The following is a 21,614-nucleotide window of genomic DNA, read 5'->3' on the forward strand; positions in this document are numbered from 1 at the left end:
GCCAGTTCGTGTGTGAGACTCTGGTCCCACATGAGACTATACGCCCAAGCTGGAATGCCCTATTGCATCGTGTAGACAACTCCTAAATTTTGACTGGGCATGTTACATGTAGTTAGACAGACATATTGGTCTTACATACCTTTTTTACTGTTGTAGGCAGAATATAAAAAAGCTGTAACTACGAATCAATGGCACCGGCGACTTGAATTTCCAAATGGGGAAACAATTGTTATGCATAATCCTAAGGTAATGCTAACTATCTGGTTTTTAGTTCTTTGCAGTGTATCATGGAGTTGAATATGGTTTTATGTAAAACTAAAGCATAACTTGAATGCAAACTTAGCCTTATGTGGATTTCTAAAAATGCAGTCATCCATTGCTCTCATGTGTACGTTAAAAAATGTTTATAAACTCTCCTCACCCCAACAACCTATCAGAAATAATACAAATCATCCTCTCCTCTAACACCTGTGAGATTTTGCAGCATAACCAGAAAGTCAATGCACTTGAGTGTTTTTAGGCCACTGTGGAGGTGGTACAACTTTTAAAGTCAAAGGCCTTTTGCTGTGAATACCCTTCCAGCAGCTCCCTAATTGTTAAATGAGGGATTGTCAGCTCAGCTATTGTGGTATCTTGTGAGGAAATGTGTAATAGATTTTAAGGCCAGAAGGGACTGCTGTGGTCATATACTGTATTTTGGACTCCTGCATAACATAGACTAGAAGAAGAGCTCTGTGTGAACTTGAAAGTTTGTTTCTCATCAATAGAAGTTGGTCCAATAAAATATAGTACCTCATCCACCTTGTCTCTCTAATATCCTGAGACCAACTTGGCTACAAAAACACTGCATATAATACAAGCTATCAAATTTCAGCTAGTAAATCCTTCAGGTGGGCAGCATTCAAACCATTACAGGCAATTTAAATTAAAACCTATACCTTAAATTTCACCAAACCAATGTAGATTGTAGAATGCAGGGTTACATGCTTTCTTCTGAAAATTCGGGTAAGCGGACAAATTGATGAATTTTGTACTAGCTGCGGTTTCTGAACTGACTTAAGATCTTGCCCCATGTAAAAAAGTGCATCATAATGTTTCCACTTTCAGAGTGAATTATTGTAGGTAACTGTAGTGAGATCAGTTTCCTGAAAGAAAAATGTCTAACCTGCTAACCCAGTGTGGGCATGAAGGAGTAGGAAAGGTACTCTTGGACAATGCTGCTATTTAGGGAATCTAGTAAGATTGCAAATATGAATCAAACAGCAGGCCACCTTCCTGCAGCCAAGGAAGATAACTTGACAATGGTTATTTTATCTAGTTACTTCCCCCGCAAACTGGCAAGAATTACTTAAGTCTTGTTTGAGTTTAGTTTTAGCTGGCTAGCCACTCTCAAGCATAGGAACAATAGTGGCTAAGAGCAGAAAATGTATTGGAGTCAGTCACAAGAGATGCATCAAATGAATGAAAAGAGATATATTAAAATATACAATACCTTCATAGATTTCAAGGCCAGAAGTTTTAAGTAAACAGACTGGAAAATGAGTTTTCCTTATTTAAAGTTAGACAATATATTTCTTTTCAGGTTATAGTTCAATTCCAACCTTCTGCAATACCAGATGAATGGGGGACCACACAAGATGGTCAGACAAGACCAAGGGTGGTAAAGCGTGGAGTTGATGATGATCATGATGAAATTCCTGATGGTATATGATTTAGGACACACGAGGACTGCAGTGGGAGTTTCCTCCTGATCAGCTTGTTTGTCTGACTCCCTCTTTTTTTTGCCTGTGGTTTGTAAATCAGATTGATGAAACAAAACAATCACACTCTGCCCCAATATATTTGTCAAGCAGAGAGTGTTTCCAGGAGAGTGTATTCTTAAAACCAAGAGGAAAGCTAATGTTACCAATGCAACCATCATTGCATATTATTGGAGAATGTTCATCCCTCTTGTAAGGGCCAGTCAGTTACTCATTGCCCACAAATAAATCTTCCATTTTCACAGTTAATTCAGCTTCCTAAGTCTGCCTCCGAGATTTTTAGACTGCTCCATCTCATGATTCTGAGAAGTTTTGAAAATTTAACAGTACTAAGTTTTCTGCTAATAGATGTAGGCAGGGTGAGAGTAATCTGGTTGATGATAGTGTTCTGCTAATTGTATAAATCTTAAACTGCTTTGGCTGGAACTGGAACTTTTCCTTCACATTTAAACTAAAGACCCAACATGGTAATCCGTTTGAGTGCTTGAATGGCTTTTAAGCATACATTTATTTGAAATTGCACACTACTTTAATAGATGGACACACTTCTGAGTCATATACATATAGCTGTATAATTCCACACACTCTTGCATGTGAAACATACATAGCCAATTAAATCTACCTTAAATGACACTGGCATTGTAGCAAATAATAAAGGCAGGAAAACTCCGAGTTGAAGGAAAAGTTAAGTAAAAATTTAAAATTGGAAGGGTGGCAAGAAATGGATTTTCTTAATTATTTAAAAAAAAAAAATTGTAGGTGAAATTGTATCATGGGCCACATTATTACAGTCCTACCCTAAACCCCTCAGTACTTGTTAAATAAAATGATATGGCTAAACTGCATTACTGTGAGTGTAATCAGATACTGATACTACTTGTTCTTTTGTTTTTTATAGGGGAGATGTCTCAAATAGACCATTTAGTGTTCATGGTTCATGGCATTGGTCCTGTGTGTGATTTACGATTTAGAAGCATTGTTGAATGTGGTAAGTCTTTAATTATAGCTTCATTCTTAATTATTTAAGCTTGGGGTATAGCTTTCTTCATTAATGGAATTCTTTAATGTGGTCTAGACCATTTTTATATTGTTTTAGAAATGTTATTTGAACCCTATTAATTTAAGAACTGCAAATATTCTGAAAACATTTTGAGAAAGAGGCCAAAAATGGAGAACAGGATTGTTCTATTCTCAAGAAGGTTATTAATAATTTTAGCTATTGTTGTTAGAGTCCCTCAACACTAAACTCATATTTTTATAAATTCCTGAATAACTATTGGAGTAACTTAAACATTTAAGGTAAGACTTTTAGCTAATAACTTTATATTCCATATTTATTCTAATCAAAATAAAAAAAAATCCCACAAGAATACATTTGATCATGGAACTAAATATGGGTTTATTTGGAGATACACCAAGTACAACTTTGAACTAAATATTTAACTATTTCCTGACAGTTTTCTTATACCTAGATAAGTAGATTTTATGAAATGTTGTAACTTTTCTTTTAAAAAAAATAAATTGATTAAATGGGGAAGGAGGACTTTAAAAATGTTCAATATAGTTGAGAAACATATTTGAAATGATGCTGTTATGCCTTTTTTTGATTAACATTAATATCAGATTTCCATTACTTCCTCTCCACCCCACCCCCTCAAGTTGATGATTTTAGGACGGTGTCTCTGAAACTGTTGCAGACTCATTTTAAGAAGTCTTTAGAGGAACTTAAAGTAAGCAGAGTTGAATTCCTACCGGTTCACTGGCATAGCTCTCTACATGGAGATGCAACAGGTGTAGACAGGTCTGTATATAGTACAATCCAGCTAAGCACAGTGTCTCATACAAATTGCATAATACAGTACTTCATAGAGTTAAATAAAATGAATGAGAAATTAGTGGATACCATAAAGGCAAGGTAGATAAACATGGTCTGATAACAATAGAATGATTCTTCTGTAATGTCTTAGTTGAGAAGTTTCTAAACAGTGGGGGATAGGACAAACTGAAAGGTCACACAGTGCTGACTTCCCCTATTTCCAGCTGCTAAACATTATTAAAAGATGGTTAAAAATAGATTAATTATTTTCCTGACATTACTTTTCCACCTAAGCAATTGTGTTAGTTGTCATTAGAGATGTTATGTGATCATGAATAGGAGGGAAGATAATGCATAAATATGATAAGTTTCCTGATGCGTGTTTCACTGATCCTTTCTCCAGCTGAGTGCAGTGAAGGGGGTTAATGTATATTGTCTCTTAAAATATTAACCTGCCCTCTTGTCATTGCTTGTCCTTCTTTTGTAGCCTCCCTCTTTGTAGTCCCATTCTTGTTGTCTCTTCCCTCATTGTTCACTTATTCTCTCCCCTTCATTTCTGGTGTGGTCTGTCAGGAGGCTGCACTTCACTTCCTATTTTTATATACAGTCTTTTTTTCCCATCACCCCCACCCAGAGCATGAGGGCAAAACTCCAATGAAGCAATATTGCAGGTTTCTCTTCAAACCTAGACATAAAAGTAGGTTGAGAAACATATTAGCTCCTTAACAGAAATAAGTACACTAACAATTAAAGAGAAGGTAATGGCACTAATGTATGAGTATGAGATGAAGCCAGAAAGTTTTATTTTGGTTTGAGGAGTGTGGAAGACATGACTGCTATGGTTAGGGTACTCTGAATTGATTGCCAGATGGTTAAACCTTGGAAAAATGGAACTGCAAAGCTCTTATAAAGACTTCTAAAATAATCATTCTACGTCTAACATTTTTGCACCACCAGGAATATTAAAAAAATCACTTTGCCAAGCATTGGACGTCTGCGCCACTTCACCAACGAGACCTTGCTTGATATACTGTTTTACAACAGCCCAACCTATTGTCAGACCATTGTGGATAAAGTAGGCATGGAAATGAACCGCCTACATGCACTTTTCAAGAGTCGCAACCCAGACTTTAAAGGAGGAGTCTCTGTTGCTGGGCACAGTTTAGGTAATCTACTAATATATCTGTTTACTTCCTTGTATAAAATTTAGCAATGCTAGATTGAGGAAAATGCAAACTGTGTTTAAGTGTGAGAAAAACTGATCTGAAATACCATCGTGGTTCTCTGGAGTGGTGGTGGCTCCTAATGCAAAATGTTAATATAGTCAATTTATACTACTCAATTCTTAAGAAACATTATGATCTAGAGGTTAGAGCATGGGGATGGGAGTCAAAAGACTTGGATTCTAGTCTAATCTTAAAAAAGCTATTTGATATGTGACCTTGGGTTAGTCACTTAACTTCCATGCCTCCTTTCCCCAGTTGTAAAATGGGGATAAGACTTACCCTGCCTTATTGGTATTATGAAGCTATGAATTCCTGGCTGTGTTGTCAGGGCTCTGCATCTCCTCCAGTCCTGTCTCTAGGAAGATGCCATACACCGAGGTAGTGAGTAAAGGTGATGTTGGCTATTGTAATTTCTGTTTAAGTGAAACAGCTTTATGCAGTTCCTCTACACTAGTTATTCTCTCATCAGTGTAAGTTTAGTAGCTAAACATCATATTTTTTGTTTTTTTTCTGTAAAACTATTTAAGTGAACTTTCTCGCAACCTACTTCCAGCCACTGCTGTCACCAAGAAGTCCTATTTGTTAAGTTACTTGATCAGGAAAACTGGAATATTTACTCAAAACAATTTACTTTACATCTCCAGGTGCCTTAATTTTATTTGACATATTGTCCAACCAGAAAGACTTGACTTCATCAGGAAACTCTGGACATCCCACTGCTGTTAATGGGCTTCAGAATGATGTGGGTGTTCGTGACAAGCAGGTATACTTGCATACCTGAATTTTGAAATGGATTCCCTCTGGTGGTGTTTTGGAGCTGTTTCTCAAGCTGTCAGAACTGTTATCAGTTTAACAAAGTACATGATGTGATAGTACATTTTTACTGAGTAATGGAAAAATGCAGTCTAATAAATAGTAAGTTTATGCGTTTCTGTAGTCTGTATTCCTGTGGTTCCCTGTAGCACATAAACTTAAATGTCTTTGGAAGCAATTCTGTCTAGTGGATTTGAACATGGGGCTGGGACCTGGAAACTCTTTAAGTTCTAAATAGTGGCTCTGTGATGACCTCTGTCATTGAGCAAGTAGGGAAAGTGAGGTAAAGCAGTCAGCAAAAGAGAGGTAAAATGCTTGCAGAACTTTGAGAGTGATGATTGATATGCATGAGGAGGAGCCATTTACTTTAGTTCTCAGGTCTCAGATGGAGAGTAATGGTAGTTAGTTATTTTTTTTTTTTTTAACCTTAAAGTTACTGCATTCGATGTATAAATCATGGAGATACAAAACTCCTGGAATCCTATTGCCATTTTAGTCTCTCTTTAAATAAGTATTTTCATTTAGACTCAGTCCATTCTTACTGGGAGCAAATTTGATGTTGATTGCTATTTGTTTTCTTTAAAGCTCTGAGGCTAAGATGATTAACAATGCTCAGCTGTTACTGATATATTAAAAATCTAGTTTAGCATATATTTTGCTTATAGGAGCTTGCTGTTAACGCCTCACTCTGTCAATCTCATTATGCTGTTTTAATCTTCTCTCAAGATGGCAGAGGATACCAACTCCTTGGTGCCCGTGGTTACTCCTTCTGGTGATGAACTCTATGATCCTGATGTGGAAGATGAAGTTCCAACCTTACAGAAGGCTCTGGAAATGCTTAGTCTCTCAGAGTATATCGACACATTTGAAAAGGAGAGAATTGATATGGAATCTCTGGTACAACTAACAGTTTAAGTTGGCATTGGGAACCAGAAAATCTTTTGCTTTAGAGCTCAGTCTAAATAGTTTTTTGTTTTTTAATTGAAACTTTAATTGTACGTGACATTGATGAAATATTATGTGATTCCATAAGAATTTCAGTTAAGTAGGTTTTGGTCTCCTGGTTTTGTACATTTATTGCTGTCCTTTACTCTGCCTTGATCTTTATTTAATTCTGAGTAAATCTTAATCTTCACTATTTGAGTTTACTTAACTAATTTTAAGACGTTATCTTATGCAAGTCACTAAAGTAAGAAGTGCTGTCTGTTTTTTGGGGTTTTTTTCCAGCTGATGTGTACAGTTGATGACCTGAAGGAAATGGGTATACCTCTTGGACCAAGAAAAAAAATTGCCAACTTTGTAAAAGACAGAGCAGCCAAACAGGTAAAATACTCATTGTTTTTATTATGCATTTACATTTGCATTATTTAATGTTTCGTGTTTCTACTAATACGTAACATTCTCTACTGTTATGTAATAGCCCAGATGATTTCAGTACTTTTATATAAAACATATACTTGCCACATCAGAGGTTGTCAAAAGCTCTATGCACTTAAGAGGGATATGCAGCATGTCATTAAAAACTGTCTGCTGCCTCAACTATTAAACACCTAAAAGCTGTGCAAAGGACATTGTGGATAGTAATAACAAACCTTTTGCTGCAATACTACATAGTATAAACCAGTCTCAGCCTTAAAACTGCTTAACTTAAAAGGTTTGACAATTTTTTTTTAAACCCACACTTCCCTCAGATATAGTAATTTTTCTTTCCAAATGTACTATGCTGGACAAAGTTAGGGCCAAACTATATTTTACATTGTCGGAAAAGTATATTAAATATGTTAGTCATCACAGGTAAAATACTCAGAAGTGCTTATATGACTTTTTAGTAGCCTAAATCCAATTGAAAGTCAATAGAACTCAGGTTCCAAAGTCAGTTAGGTACTTCAGAAAATCTTGCCCCACATATTTCGGGTTTTTTTTTTACACTGAATTGATGCATTGTACACTACCAATCTTTTTAGTCAGCAAGAGAGATGTGACCAGCAGGTGAAGGCTGTTCAAAGGCCTCTCAAAATAAAGGCTCGTCAAAATAAAGGAGCAGCCACAGCCTCTGTCAACTCTTGAAAATGTTTCCCTCTGCCTGTTACCATCAGCTGTGTTGTATGGTTTGACCTTAAGCCAGCCAGCTTTCATGCATGATCCTAACTCATTCAGGAACTGGAAAAACAAGGAGACCCAAAATATGAATTTGATGTTAAGTAGAAATAAGAATGTCAATGAGAAACTGCTGGAATTACTGCTCAAACCAACTCAATCTCTCTTACTATGCATGTATGGCTGCTAAGTAGGAGGCTTGACAGGATAGAACCCTACAAGAAGATAAACCATTGTTCATCACTGTCCTCTTGGTGCTTGCTCAGGAAGAATGAGCAGAGCCACATCCTCAATAGCTCCTGATGATCAGCTGGCTTAATCAGAGATCAGCATGGACGTTAGATCTTGGTTGTACTGCAGTCAGTAAAGGCCTGAACCCCATCCCTTCCATTTGTTTTTGAAAGTCATAAATAACAAAGATCCTTCTTGTATGTGCTCAGAAGCATCTTGACAAGCACATCCAAAAGTCAGCTAAGAATAAGTGAAACTCGGGAGAGGTGTACTTGTCCCCATCTGTGATGCTGTGTTCATACTGCTAGCCAGTTGCTGTTGATCCAATCAATCTTGGTTGAAATGCAGATGGAAAAAAATCTGTTGATACTATAGTTTTTCCCCCCACCATGGAGAGTCTCCTTCCCTCCATAGCAAAGGGGACATTAGGTAGGAGCCCTAAATGTTGGGAGGGACTTCAAACATTGCACCCTCCTATCAGAAACAAAACAGATAAGCTTAATTTTTAAATACTGTTCTGCTTGTTTATATTTCAGTAAACCAGACACAACCATAGTTCATTTGTCCAAGTAATGATTTAATATATAGTTCAATGAATTAAAAACCTTTGGGGGAAAAACAAGTTCTCGCTTTTTCCTTTAGGTTGGTACTCTCAGAATCTTTGATTTTTTTTCCTTCCCGCTCTCCTCCCCCCACCAACTGTAATAGTAATGAGCAAAAGAATAAGGGAAGAAATCCCTGCAGAATTTCCAGTAAATGCCTAATAATTTTTTGAATTATACCAGATTTATAGATCTTTTCTGTGGCATCTTGGGAATGTGCTAAATTTTTAATAAGGAGAAGAGTTAATGTGACTTGATTTTTTAAACAGATTTCTGTAGATTAGCAATAAAAATCTACTTTATCATGTATGTTGATCTCCACACTGCACATATAACATTCTTCTGCAGAGTTTATACAAGGATAATGTGGTTTAGCATTTTGAATAACAAAGCAAAACTGAGTTTCATAGAAAAAAGTCAACAGGTTACCTGCTACCAATAGATAATTCTAGGTAGCTCACAGATTCTCAGATAATATGATAAATTATGAGTTCTTACAACTTTTAATTCATAAAGAGTAGTTCAGTAGACTTAAACGTTTTGAGGTGGTCTGAAGTTTAATCATCATATAACTTAGGAGTGATAGAAAACCTGGTAGTCTACTATAAGCATGTGGTATCATAGTAGTAGCTTTCTATGCTTTTTGTAAAAGAGAATGAACAAAACTGTCATTTGTTCAAATATTGAACTAATTAATTTCCCGCTATAAACAATATTTACAAAGATTGATAGATGGAAGAATGCTTTCCATCTGTCTTCTGTCACTATTCTTAACATAAACGTAAAATAAATGTTAACTCATTCGGTGACTTGGCAACTAGTCATTATCAACTGGAAGAATCAAAGAATGTGGTGTTTGCTTCATTGGGTAATGAGGCAGAGATTCTCAGTTTTCATGCCGTGATACCTTTTTTGGCTACCTGCAAGTGTTCAAACTAGCTGTGCCCCAGATTCCTTTGTGCGGGTTCCCATAATGTTCCATAAGAAAGGTTGGTAGAAATAGGGCCCCCCCCCCCCCCCCCCCCCCCCAAAAAAAAAAAAAAAAAAAAAAGAGGATGAGTGGTATGCTTCTGGCATCTGAAGCTGACTAATAGTAAATGCATAAAGTACATCTGAAAATCCAAGATAGGGACTGAGAAAAGTTGCCATAGTAATCAACTTTTTTCCTGGTTTTGAAAACTTTGTTTCAATAGGAACAGAAAAAAGCATTAGCAGAAAAAAAAGCAATGATGGTGGCCTTGGCGCAAAGTCAAGAAGCTGCACAGAAAGCAAAAGAAGAAGCTACTTCCATTGCCACTTCAGAATATGGTAGGCTGCATGAGCGGTCAAGGAGAAAACTGCCTGTTGGTGCCTTGGTTTCTTCTGTGAACATTGATTATGAGTATTTTGAAGTTGGTACTGGCCAGGTAAGATTGATAGTTAAAACATCTCATTTGAGAATAGTGCTATATACTATTATACTATACATATATATACCAAAACCAAAAAAATTAAAAACATCCCACTTCATTTTAGCCATGCAGACGAACTCGGTTATCTCTTTTTATTATTATTATGGGTTATGGGAGGGCTTGTTAAAATTAGCATTAGGTTTTGCTTTCAGTAATGAGACCACCACAGTTAATTTCGCCCCTTCAGAGTGGCTAGTGGTGGCTCCATTCCCAAATCAAAGTCTCCTATGCTAAATTAAGCACATGGACTTGTGTTGAATGGTCATTTGGGTTTTCTTTGCATGCTTACAGGTTACCGTTGTTCTATATCATTGTAGACCTAAATTTTGAATGGTCTATTCTTGGTTTTTTTAAAAAATAAACTAACAGGAAATATTTCAGACTTGACTTAGCTTCATATACTTTCCTGTATGGTTTTAAGTTGCCTTTGTAAGGATTCTCCACGTAAACAATATGGGCAGAATATCTCAGCAAATATCTGCCACTCTGCAGTGTGAACTAGCGAGTTGTTGGGTGTTTGCTGAGTCAGTCACCATCTTTCCTTTTTAGTTAGGCTTAAAATGAATTGCCTGATACTTGAAGTGGTATTTATTTTGTTTGATTACTCTGTGCCTGCTAGGTTTCTGTGGCTTACAGCGTGCTAGACTTCGAACCAGAGAATTTCTTTGCCCTGGGTTCTCCAGTTGGTGTGTTCCTCTCTGTACGAGGAGTGGAGAAGATTGATGAGAACTATAAACTTCCTACCTGCAAGGGATTCTTCAATATTTACCATCCAGTGAGTGAGAAGTACCTGTGAGATTGGATTTCAAGTAATTTAGGTGAAAGGAAGGTGGGAAAACTGCATTTGAACTTCTTAAACACCAAAAGTAATCTAAAAACTGTCATCATCCCCTAAAGATTGCAGTCATCCTCAGTTTTTTCTCAGCCTCTACAGAAAATTAGTTGGTTGCAAGTTATGTACTTAATATCTAGCCCAATTATCTTGCAACTTGTCCTCTTCACTTTCCAAAATGATAATCTTAGTGAGAATCTGTTTTCTTTTATCTGACTTTTAGTGTGCTCTTTATCTTTCTCCACTACTGATCTTCACATTGAGATTAGGAAGCTCTTTTGTAGTTATTGTAAAATACAATATATTTATCTGTTTCTTCATCCCCATACTGTCATGATACTAACCAGTATATCAGCTATATGAATTACTGGAAACTGGGGAAAATGAGTTCTTGTCTTGACTCCATGTAGCTTCTCAACATAGTTGAGTGGTGTATTGCAAGATTTTGTGGTGTTTTGAATGGTTACTGATAGTGCTAATTCTGTAGCAAGAGAGATCCTTTGTGCACTAGATGTATTGTGTTAAAGACCTGGGGCAAAATAATGCTCATCTCTGCTATAGTATCCTCTCCTAGATCCTCTGAATCTAAGAGAATGAAAACACTCGTGTTAATGAACCAGCAGTGTTTTACAATTTAACTAAACCTTTGTTCATTTGAATTAACTGAAAAAGACAGAATCTACAATTTTTTATCTTTACTAGTTGTCAGCTGGTTTCTTTAAGTGAAATGTCACTAAAATTTTGGATAGCTAAATGTCAAATAACTTGAGTTATGCTGGTTTTCTCTTTATTTGCAGCTTGACCCAGTGGCTTATAGGTTAGAACCTATGATTATTCCAGACTTGGACATAAAACCAGTTCTCATTCCACACCACAAAGGCAGAAAAAGACTTCATCTTGGTAAAAGATTTTTATATGAATATTTTAGTGTGTGTATGTAGTTTATATGGTTTTCTAATGCATCAAATACTGTAGATCAAGATTTTCAAAAGGAACAAATGTTTTTTGGTTGCCTCAGTTCTTTGGGACCCAACCTGAGTTACTTTGAAGGATGCTTAATTTCAAAGGACAGATTCTCAGCACTTTCTGAAATCAGGCTGTTTTAAAGTGTCTCCAGTTAAGAACCCACAGTCTTTGTTCAGTTTTGAAAATATTAGCCCTATTGCTAATTGAGGCTGCCTAACAATCAAGTTGTAACATCACTACTTTGAATGTGTATTTTTATTAGTTGCAGGTAATTGTCCTGTTCATATTAAATTCTTAAGATTCTGTGGGTAAGAGGCGGTAGCCAAGTTAACTGAATTCAACTGTCTTTCCCAATGCCTGAAACTCTGTCACTCCCACATATAGCTCAAAAATATTGCCCACCCTGGGTGGACATTGTTCCTCATGTTACTGAGCTAGACAGCCTTTCTGCATGGCATCACTGTGGAGTATTCACAAAAAGACACTTACTTAGACAGTAGTTGTATTGGGTGTAAATTGGATTGGATTCTTGACTCTTGTGTCTAAATTCACATGCCCCTGGTTAAAATGACACATTTCAGGATTATAAGGAACTTTTCTCAAGTTAGGTTGTCAGGGACCTGGAGGGAGTTCTGACTTCTTCTGGAGCTTAAGGACGAAATCATCTGAACAGGATGAGGTGGCCATATCCAGCATGATCAGTTACAGCACTGGTGCACAATGGTTGTCTTCATTGTGGTCATCTGTATTTCTATGCTCAAAAATGGCTTTATCACAATCTGCTTCTCCTAAAATTATGTCCTGAAAGTTGCTGCCTCTATACTCTCTCATTTACCAGCCACTAGACATACTAAAATAAGGAAATCAATTTCATTGTTCAAATGACAAAAACTCCTGTTGCAGAAGTTCTCAAAATGCAACCTGTTGTTAAGACTCTTAGAAGAGAGAATTCTGCACATAGTCAGGATCATAGATGAAAAATGTATAGTGCATTCTTACTGACTAAAATTTCTTAGGATAAATGAGTTGTTCATAGACAAGTCTGTCATTAGAGAGGAATTTTGTTTATAATGGTCAGAATAAATGGATGTTAAAGAGCAAATAGAGTGAGACACTCATTCCTGAAGTCAGAGAAAAGCTAGTTTGACTGCACTTGATAGCAAAAGGGTAAACATTCAACAGATTCCCTGGTAATTTGATTAGTTGAGTTTCAGTATAGGATACTTTCCATGAAAGTGCTGATTGTTCTTGAATACCCTTGCAACTGTTTTGCTTTTCAAACCCAAAATTTTCACATTATATATGCAAGTGTTAGAAGCAAACTGGTGACATGCTTAGTTGTGGGGAAGAGGTCTCTCATCTTTGGTTCTTGACTCTTAATTTAACTTGAGCATGTACATTTTTTAACATATTTAAAAAATAAACATGGGTGGCAAAATATTGATTTCATTGTGAAAATTCTATGTTCTATGTCATCTTTTAATCAAGAAGAATAAGAGGCATAGGCAGATATGCACCAATAATTGGTAACTTTGGCTAGTTCTTAAAAATTGTGTTTATATTCACTTAATATTTTCACTAATAATCTTTCTGATATTGTGATCTGTTTAGAGTTGAAAGATTCTCTCTCTCGTATGGGATCAGATCTGAAACAGGGTTTTATCAGCTCTTTAAAGAGCGCATGGCAGACTCTTAATGAATTTGCACGTGCTCACACCTCTTCAACTCAGCTACAAGCAGAACTGGAGAAGGTAGCTAATCAAATTAAAGAGGAAGAAGAAAAACAAGTGGTAGATGGTAGGTTGACATTTCACTGATGTTCTTTTAGCATGCTAATCTCAGATTCGTGGAGACATCAAAGCTCAAATGATTGTTAGAAATGTTAGATTTTTAGTTTGATTACAATGTGATCTTGTCTAGGAAAATATACTTTTTCAGTTTCTTAACATGTTATACTTCGTATTTGGTACTGCATTTCCTTGCCTTTTATTAAATTAAACTTTAACAGCATCTGCTTCAAAGGAGGCTTTATATTCGTGTAATCTTACAATTGATCTTGATGTTAAGAGCAAGTTTCTAAATGTCTTGCCTTCACTCTTCTGTAAGCAAAATGAGTAAACAGATATTAAATATCTGTGGGATTTCTGCTTTTTAATTAAGCTCTGCTGCCTAAAAAGGCCAAGCTAAATAGTAAGACAAGAGTCAGAAAAAGTGGATGTGGAGAAACTGAAATGAACATTGTGTCTAAGTAATACATATTGTCTTCTACAAACATTAATCTCTTGGGAAGTTGGGGGCTTGTTTCCTGCCTGCTATCACTTGTCTGACAGGTATTATTTACCATTGTGTGCTTTTGTTATTTGGGTAGAATGAACAAATACTTCTTTAGTCTCACACAATCAATTAAGGATGGTCATTGCTGCTGAAGAAACAGATTGAAACAATTCATTTTTATGGTTATTAATCACTGCATGATAGAATAAAACCACATGAATGGATAGTGAGATGTGGTTCTTAATTACCTGTCTAATATCTTGTAGAGACTCTGTGCTTCAAAGTTGCGCTGATCTTGAAATATATAATAAAAATAAACTCAGACCCACAGCTGTAATAATCAGCCACATGGAGGACAGCAAAGAACTTACTTTTGTTTTATTCCAATGTAACACACTTCAGTTGAGGCTACTACTGTCTTCCCAGAAACAAATGTAGAAAATGGTGATATCTGTTTACAGTCATAGAATCAAGCAGGAATAAAGGTTTGAGCTTGTGACTGACTTAAATGTTAAAACTATCAATTCTAGCTGAAAAGATTGCTGAAAGTCCAGATCTTTCGAAGGACGAGGACTTCTTAGTAAAAGTTGGGATGCTAAACGGAGGACGTCGTATTGACTATGTTCTACAGGAAAAACCAATAGAAAGTTTCAATGAATACCTTTTTGCTCTACAGAGTCATTTGTGTTATTGGTAAGAATTACATATTCTTTTCTGTAATTCCATAAGCTTTGCTTTTTCTAGTGTAGTTATATATATTTGTCAGTTGTTTACTTAATTACCAGTCCCCTTGTTATTTTATACAGTTTATCTGTGACCAAAGTGAGAATAACAAGAATAGTGCTACTTGTTTTTAGCATTTTCATAATGAAAATTTGGAGGATCTTTCTGACATATATGCTATAGAGCTTCATTTTCCAGGCCTTTTTTGTTGTTGTTTTTGACAGAAATAGCAATGCTCTACACATGATTTTTCCTCAGTATAACACTGACCAGGAGTGGTGGAAAGAGGATATCTGTTGAAGTAGGTTAGAAACAATACAAGCTATGTTGGATTTTTACTAATGAGTACACACCTTCAATTTTGGCATGATTTTGCTGGTGCACAGTGGTGAAAGAAATGTTTTCTTTTGATACAGTTCTACAAAGAGGAGAAATGGTCCAGTGATTAAGAGTCTAACCTGGCACTTGGGGAACCTGGATTTGCTGATTCTGCATAGGCTTCTATGATCTTGGGCAAGTCCCGAAGAACAATTTTCAAAACAAAACACAAAGGGATTCTTGCAAATTAGCTCAGGCTCTGAAGTCACTTATGAGCTTTTGAAAATTTTACCCATAGTTTCTGTCTCAGTTCCTCATCTGTCAAATGGGGATAATAGCATTTCCCTGCCTTATAAGGCGTGTTGTGAAGATGACTAAAGATTGTGAGGTACTCAGATATTACTGTAAAACCGTAGAAGTGTAGGACTGGAAGGGACCTCAGTAGGTCTTCTAATCCAGTCCCCTGCACTCAAAGCAGGATTAAATAATAACTAGACCATTCCTGACACGTGTTTGTCTAACCTGTTCTTAAAACCTCAATTGATAAAGACTCCACAGCTTCCCTAGGCAGTTTGTTCCAGTGCTTAACTGCCCTGACAGGAAGCTTTTCCTAATGTCCAACCTAAACCTCCCTTACTGCAATTTAAGCCCATTGCTTCTTGTCCTATCCTCAGAATTTAAGGAGAACAAATATTCACTCTCCTCCTTGTAACAACTTTTTATGTATATGAAAACTGTTATCATATCCCCTCTCAGTCTTCTCTCCTCTAGGCTAAACAATCCCAATTATTTCAATCTTTTCTCATAGGTCATGTTTTCTAGACCTTTAATCATTTTTGTTGTTCCCCTCTGGAGTTTCTCCAGTTTGTCCACATCCTTCCTGAAATGTGGTGCCCAGAACTGGAGACAATACTCCAGTTGAGGCCTTATGGGCACGGGATAGAGTGGAAAGAATTACTTCTTGTGTCTTGCATACAACATTGCTGATACATTCCAGAATGATGTTTGCTTGTTTTGCAACAGTGTTACACTGTTGACTCATATTTAGTTTGTGATCCACTATAACCCCCAAGCCCTTTTCCAGAGTACTCCTTCTTAGACAGTCATTTCCCATTTTGTATGTGTGATTGGTCCTTCCTAAGTTGAGTACTTTGCATTTGTCCCTATTGAATTTCGGTCTATTTACTTCAGACAATTTCTCCAATTTGTCCAGATCATTTTGAATTTTAATCCTATCCTCCAAAGAACTTGCAACCTCTTCCAGCTTGGTATCAGCTGCAAACTTAGTAAGTGTACACTCTATTCCATTATCTAAACCATTTATGAAGATACTGAACAGAACCAGACCCAGGACCAATCCCTGCGGGCCCTATTCAGTATGCCCTCCCGGCTTACCTGTGAACCACTGATGATTACTCTCTGGTAATGGTTTTCCAACCAGTTAAGCTCCCACTTTATAGTAGCTCCATCTAGGCTATATTTCTCTATCTTACTTATGAGGCAGTTATGCAGGACAGTATCAAAAGTCTTACTAAAGTCAAGATATATCATATCTACTGCTTTCACCTTATCTTCAAGGCTTGTTTCCCTGTCAAAGAAAGCTGTTAAGTTGGTTTGACATGATTTGTTCTTGACAAGTCCATGTTGACTGTTACTTACCACTTTGTTGTCTTTTAGATGTTTTCAAATTGATTACTTAATTATTTGTTCCATTATCTTTCCAGGTACTGAAGTTAAGATGATTGGTCTGTAATTCCCTAGGTTATCCTTATTCCCCTTTTTATAGATTGGCACTACATTTGCCCTTTTCCATTGCGGCCATTTAAGTATCTAAGGTACACAGTGAGTGTAATGTAGATCAGCTTGCCTTTTGGGAAGAAATATTCCTCTAATTCTCCAAGTTTTGCAACCTTGTGGAAAGGAAAACCTTTACAATGAGCAAGTTTTTTGCTTGTTATGTAAAGGAGATAGGGTTTATCGTGTGTGGGCAATTAGCATTGAGAATTGTACTCTTGAGGAGCACTGACTCTCTCTGAGTGAGGCTCAAGATAACATCCACCTTACATTCCCTCAGAAGTATAAGATGGTCACTCGTAGTATTCACACTTAATCAAACCTTCTGCCAATATCTCTTCTTGTGACTAGGAAGATCTTTGTATCAAACTCAATATTAAAAGATCCTTTGGCTTTTATGTAAAGCCGACTAAAGCCCTGTTAAGCTTCTTGTTTCTTTTGACATTGGTATGTTAGATCAAGCTGCCTCCAAGAGAACCATGTGTAAATGCTACTTCCTGGCTGACCCACAACCTCAAGGTCCTGTTAATGAGCAACCTAGCAGAGGTATGTCAGCCTCTGTTTTGAGCCTCAGACTCTTCTAATCTAGGATATTGGCTGTGGTCAGCCACTTGGAGTTCTGTACACACAGTTCTACTTAGGTTATCCAGCTAGGTCATCTAGCTCAGTGGTTCCCAACCTTTTTGTCTCATGGGCCACAGATACCGTTTTTACAACCTTGAAGAGCCACCAGTCAGCCTGAAGAGCTGGCACCAGTCTTTTAGCCCCACGGCAGTGCACTCCGCCTGGGTCCTTAGGCAGCGGCTCCCTATGCAGGCAGTGGGAGGGGAGAAGCGGGCCACTTTGAAAGCCCCTGGGCCACAGGTTGGGAATCACTGATTTAGCGAGTCTCTCTGAAGACGTTACTTCAGTTGAACCTCATGGCATGAATTTAGATTCAACCTTTTATAACAGCATCCTTAATCATCTGATACCACAAGCCCCCACTTGCCTCCCTCATTGACATTTAAATAGCCAACACTTTTTTTTCTGGACATCATGTTTTATGTGGCTGAATTGTACAATTTCTAATTTGACTTATTCTTCAGGTGACGTTTTGAATTGACTACACCTAGAGTTTAAGCTGTGATATTTTAGAAGGTGTTTGAGATCTCTGGTATTTTCAAACTAGAGTTCTTTAGAAACCAATGTTTTTCTCGGGGGTTATTGTGGAATGTCACTCAAAAGTGCATGCACCCATCTAGGTAGCATGATCATTTTGTTCTGAAATAACTGCTAATTTTCTGCGAAGAAACAAATTTATATTCTTAGCTCACCTGTTATGCTTTGCTTTGACTTTATTGGTTTTCTGAACTTGGTACTCAAAACTGATACATGTTAGCAAAGATAATTTTTCAAGGCTTGGCAAGGGCACCCTGTTTGTTTTGACATTCCTGAAGAGATATTAGAGCACAAGAAGTAGCAAAACTTTATTGCTCCGTTGTGTGGTAATGAAATTGCAAGGTATGAATCGAACTTTAACAATATAAAGAAAAAGGATTGCCACAAATGGATCTTCCTTCAAATCTTTGACAATTATGATTTTTACCACTTCTGTGTATAATGGTATCAAAGCTGGTTTTTAGAACATGAAAAGGCACGTTTCAATTCCATCATGTAGTTGACCATGCAGAACACCATTACTTTATCTGGATTTTGAATTTAAAACAGTATTTTTAAGCTAATTTCATGCATTTCAGATAGAGCGGGTTATAGTGTGACTTGCATTAGCAGCAATAACCCGTTGAAAGAAAAAAAGCTGCCAGTCTGTGTTCACTCTCATGCATACTTAATTTCCCACTTTTGTGTATCTTAAATGCGTGTGTTTTATTTCCACAGTACAAACAGCACATTTGAATAGACATGGGCTGTGGGATGACATTGCCATGTATGTAAACTGTAGGAGGTGATAGATAACATGACTTGTATACAATATGAACAACAATGGATCCTCAAAAATCCTAATGATTAGTCAATAGTATCTTTTTCTCTTGCTGCAAAGACCAGTCGGTATTTGGAAAAACAAAAGTAAACTAAAATTGTTCATCCAAAACAATGGTCTTTTTTGCTGAGTGAAACTAGTATTGTGTGGTTTTACTGTAATGTTCACAATAATGGAGGCTTATTGTTCTTGTCATCAGGTGCCACTGAAATGGCTTTTGGCTGTTGGAAAGTAAAAATTAGAAATAGGCAGCATTGTCTAATGGTTAAATCACAGGACTTGAAGTCTTAGCTCATGGGACTTTTTAATGTTGATAATATTTACATGGTAGTAAATTGATAGTTGTATAGGGGATGTTGTATAGTTGTATAGAGGATGTTCTTTCAAGGATCCAATCCTGATGTATGCCAGGAGTATAACAGTTTATTCTGGTGGTTGGTTTTCCCCAATCTAATCAATAATAAATTCCAATGGTGGTGATTTCTTCTGCACAAACCTTCGTTGTCTGGATTTATATTTATCATGAATAGTGTTTATGTGTAGTTTGTGTTCAACACAAGGTGGCAGTCTGTGGTTATTTTTTTTTCTGTCTAAAGATTTGTTACGCTAATAGACAAACCATATTAAAGTAGCTTCCACCTAATCAGAGTAAGCAAGAGCAGCATAGCAGGTAATGACCCAAGAATTCAAATGGTCTTTTTTGGGGAAATGGGTGATAATGGTATATATATGCTGTTGTCATGGTCCCTATCACCATTAATGGATAATGCTATAATAGTGGCTTTGCCATTCACAATGTAAGATTGTGGGATGAGCATCAAACATTAAAAGATTTCTCAGGAAGACATCAGTGGAGTGAGCCAAAACTTCAGGAGGAAGAAACCCCCGCATTCATCTCTTTGCCTGAACATTTGTTGCTTATTTTTACCATGTACGATCAAGGTATTGAGAGGGATATCTGGGTATAATGTAGTTATTACCTGTATAATGAATCTCATTGTAAATATTTATGAAATCCCAACATTTATGTTGCACTTTAACTGTGTATTGGAAATCTATAAAAAGCATTCCTTAAAGTGTAACATAATTTAATATAGATCATAATCATAATTCCATCTCTTTCACTCAGCTGTCTTCTGGCAGGTTTGAAAGGAGATGAGAGAGGCTTGTGCCATATTTGAACAACCCTAGAGACTTTCCTCAAGCACAATAGAACGTTGGTTATAGAAAACCTAACAGACTCTTTCTATTCATAGGGAATCTGAAGACACAGCTTTGCTGCTTCTCAAAGAAATATACAGGACAATGAATATCAGTCCGGAACAGCTGCAGCATTGATGTGTGAATACCTGAATATGTAAGTGTTGCTCTCATATGATCTGCATACTTTTAAATCCCAGCATAATTTGGTGGACATGATTTTGGAGACCGTTTTCTTCTTCTTATCCCATGAAAGCTTACAGTATGAAACAGGCAGCTACAAAGTATGTAATGTTGTTGCAATGTGCAAACTGTGGTTCTGGCTATAATGATCCTTCCCCTGATTGGTGAAGGTTGTGCATGTGTGTGGAATGGAAGGGTTAGAGACAGTAGAATAACCTGCCTTCTAAAGAGTTCTGCCCAGGCAAATACATAATAGAGGAATACAGGCAATTTAGCTTGAGAATTGTAGCATAAATGAGTCCCCCAAAAGATTCTAGCTCATTTTAAAAGGAACCAAAATAAACTACATATTGTGTATCTCAGAATAAAATTATATTTGGTATATGTCAGACTTAAAGTAGTAAGTGTCTCACTCTGAGAGTTTCTTCCACAGAGTACTTCGTAGGAGCCAGAGTCTGAATTGGAGGTGATAATGGAAATATCATTTTGGTTAGCATTCTGCCATTTTTACTGGTTTTTGTGTAAATTGTAATCAAAGCAACCAAGACGGTAACAGAGCTGCAGAAATTAATGAAACAAATAGTTTCTTTCTCTTTGGCTGTGACTCAGTGAATGTTACTGTTCATGTTCATGCAATGCTTTGATGATGCTGTTTTCAGGCACTGACTATTATGGACATGGAGATATTAAATTATATTATATAGAGAGAAATCTTCTTTGCCCCCCAGAAAACTTGCTGACATTCTGCATTAATGTTCTGGAAGGTACCTCCTGGAGTCAGCAGCTTCTGATATTTTCCTCATTCTCAGAAGTACCAACAATAAAATGAAGAGAGGATAGTGTCCGCCCTGATGATTAAAAGCACAGACAGGTCAAAAAACACAATCTGTAGGAGAGGATATGAACTTTCACAGGAGTAGCCTACATGTCTGGGCTGCTGCTATGCAATATTAATAGATTTTTATAATGGAATGCTTCTGCTGCTAATGTATTAAATAGCCAGTTTAAATGCTTGCCAGTGGGGGTAGTGCACCAACCTAATGCCGGTCCTGTTTTGCTGAAGTATGTCAGAGCTGATTGACAGCACGTCTTTTAACTGCAGCAATATAAAAAGAAGGAACATATTTGAAACTACTGCCTAGCAACACAACTGCTTATATCAATTGTCAAGATGCCATCTACAGCATCATGGAGTCGTCATAGTTGTAGTGTTGTACTCTTGGCTTTCTCTGATGTACTCTGATGTCCTTTCCGGTTAAAATCCTTACTGACCTGTTCTCTCTACAGAATGATTGTTTTTAAATCCTACATAATTTTGTTTGTTTAGTGGCAAGTCATTCTAAACAA

The 21,614-nt window shown here is 36.8% G+C and overlaps 1 protein-coding gene across 3 annotated transcripts in view; it reads left to right on the plus strand.

The window, feature by feature from the left end:
* SEC23IP (SEC23 interacting protein) overlaps positions 1-21,614 on the plus strand; it is a 41,685-nt gene that overhangs the window by 12,507 nt on the left and 7,564 nt on the right. For 2 of the 3 annotated variants that reach the window (XM_067561330.1, XM_067561333.1), the window contains 14 exons: positions 157-246; positions 1,583-1,703; positions 2,659-2,748; positions 3,420-3,561; positions 4,534-4,742; positions 5,447-5,565; positions 6,342-6,512; positions 6,843-6,938; positions 9,739-9,951; positions 10,616-10,771; positions 11,626-11,728; positions 13,406-13,591; positions 14,599-14,761; positions 20,141-20,241. In XM_067561330.1, coding sequence (XP_067417431.1) covers positions 157-246; positions 1,583-1,703; positions 2,659-2,748; positions 3,420-3,561; positions 4,534-4,742; positions 5,447-5,565; positions 6,342-6,512; positions 6,843-6,938; positions 9,739-9,951; positions 10,616-10,771; positions 11,626-11,728; positions 13,406-13,591; positions 14,599-14,761; positions 20,141-20,222 — 1,941 coding nt within the window. In that variant the 3' untranslated portion in view covers positions 20,223-20,241. Of the gene's footprint in view, positions 1-156; positions 247-1,582; positions 1,704-2,658; positions 2,749-3,419; positions 3,562-4,533; positions 4,743-5,446; positions 5,566-6,341; positions 6,513-6,842; positions 6,939-9,738; positions 9,952-10,615; positions 10,826-11,625; positions 11,729-13,405; positions 13,592-14,598; positions 14,762-20,140; positions 20,242-21,614 lie in introns of those variants that run through there. The other variant, XM_067561332.1, reaches the window with a different exon arrangement.

The sequence above is a fragment of the Emydura macquarii genome, unplaced genomic scaffold (assembly GCF_026122565.2).
Source record: "Emydura macquarii macquarii isolate MOO-44397 ecotype Brisbane River unplaced genomic scaffold, CSIRO-AGI_Emac_v2 contig_2372, whole genome shotgun sequence".
NCBI classification, from domain to species: Eukaryota; Metazoa; Chordata; order Testudines; family Chelidae; genus Emydura; species Emydura macquarii.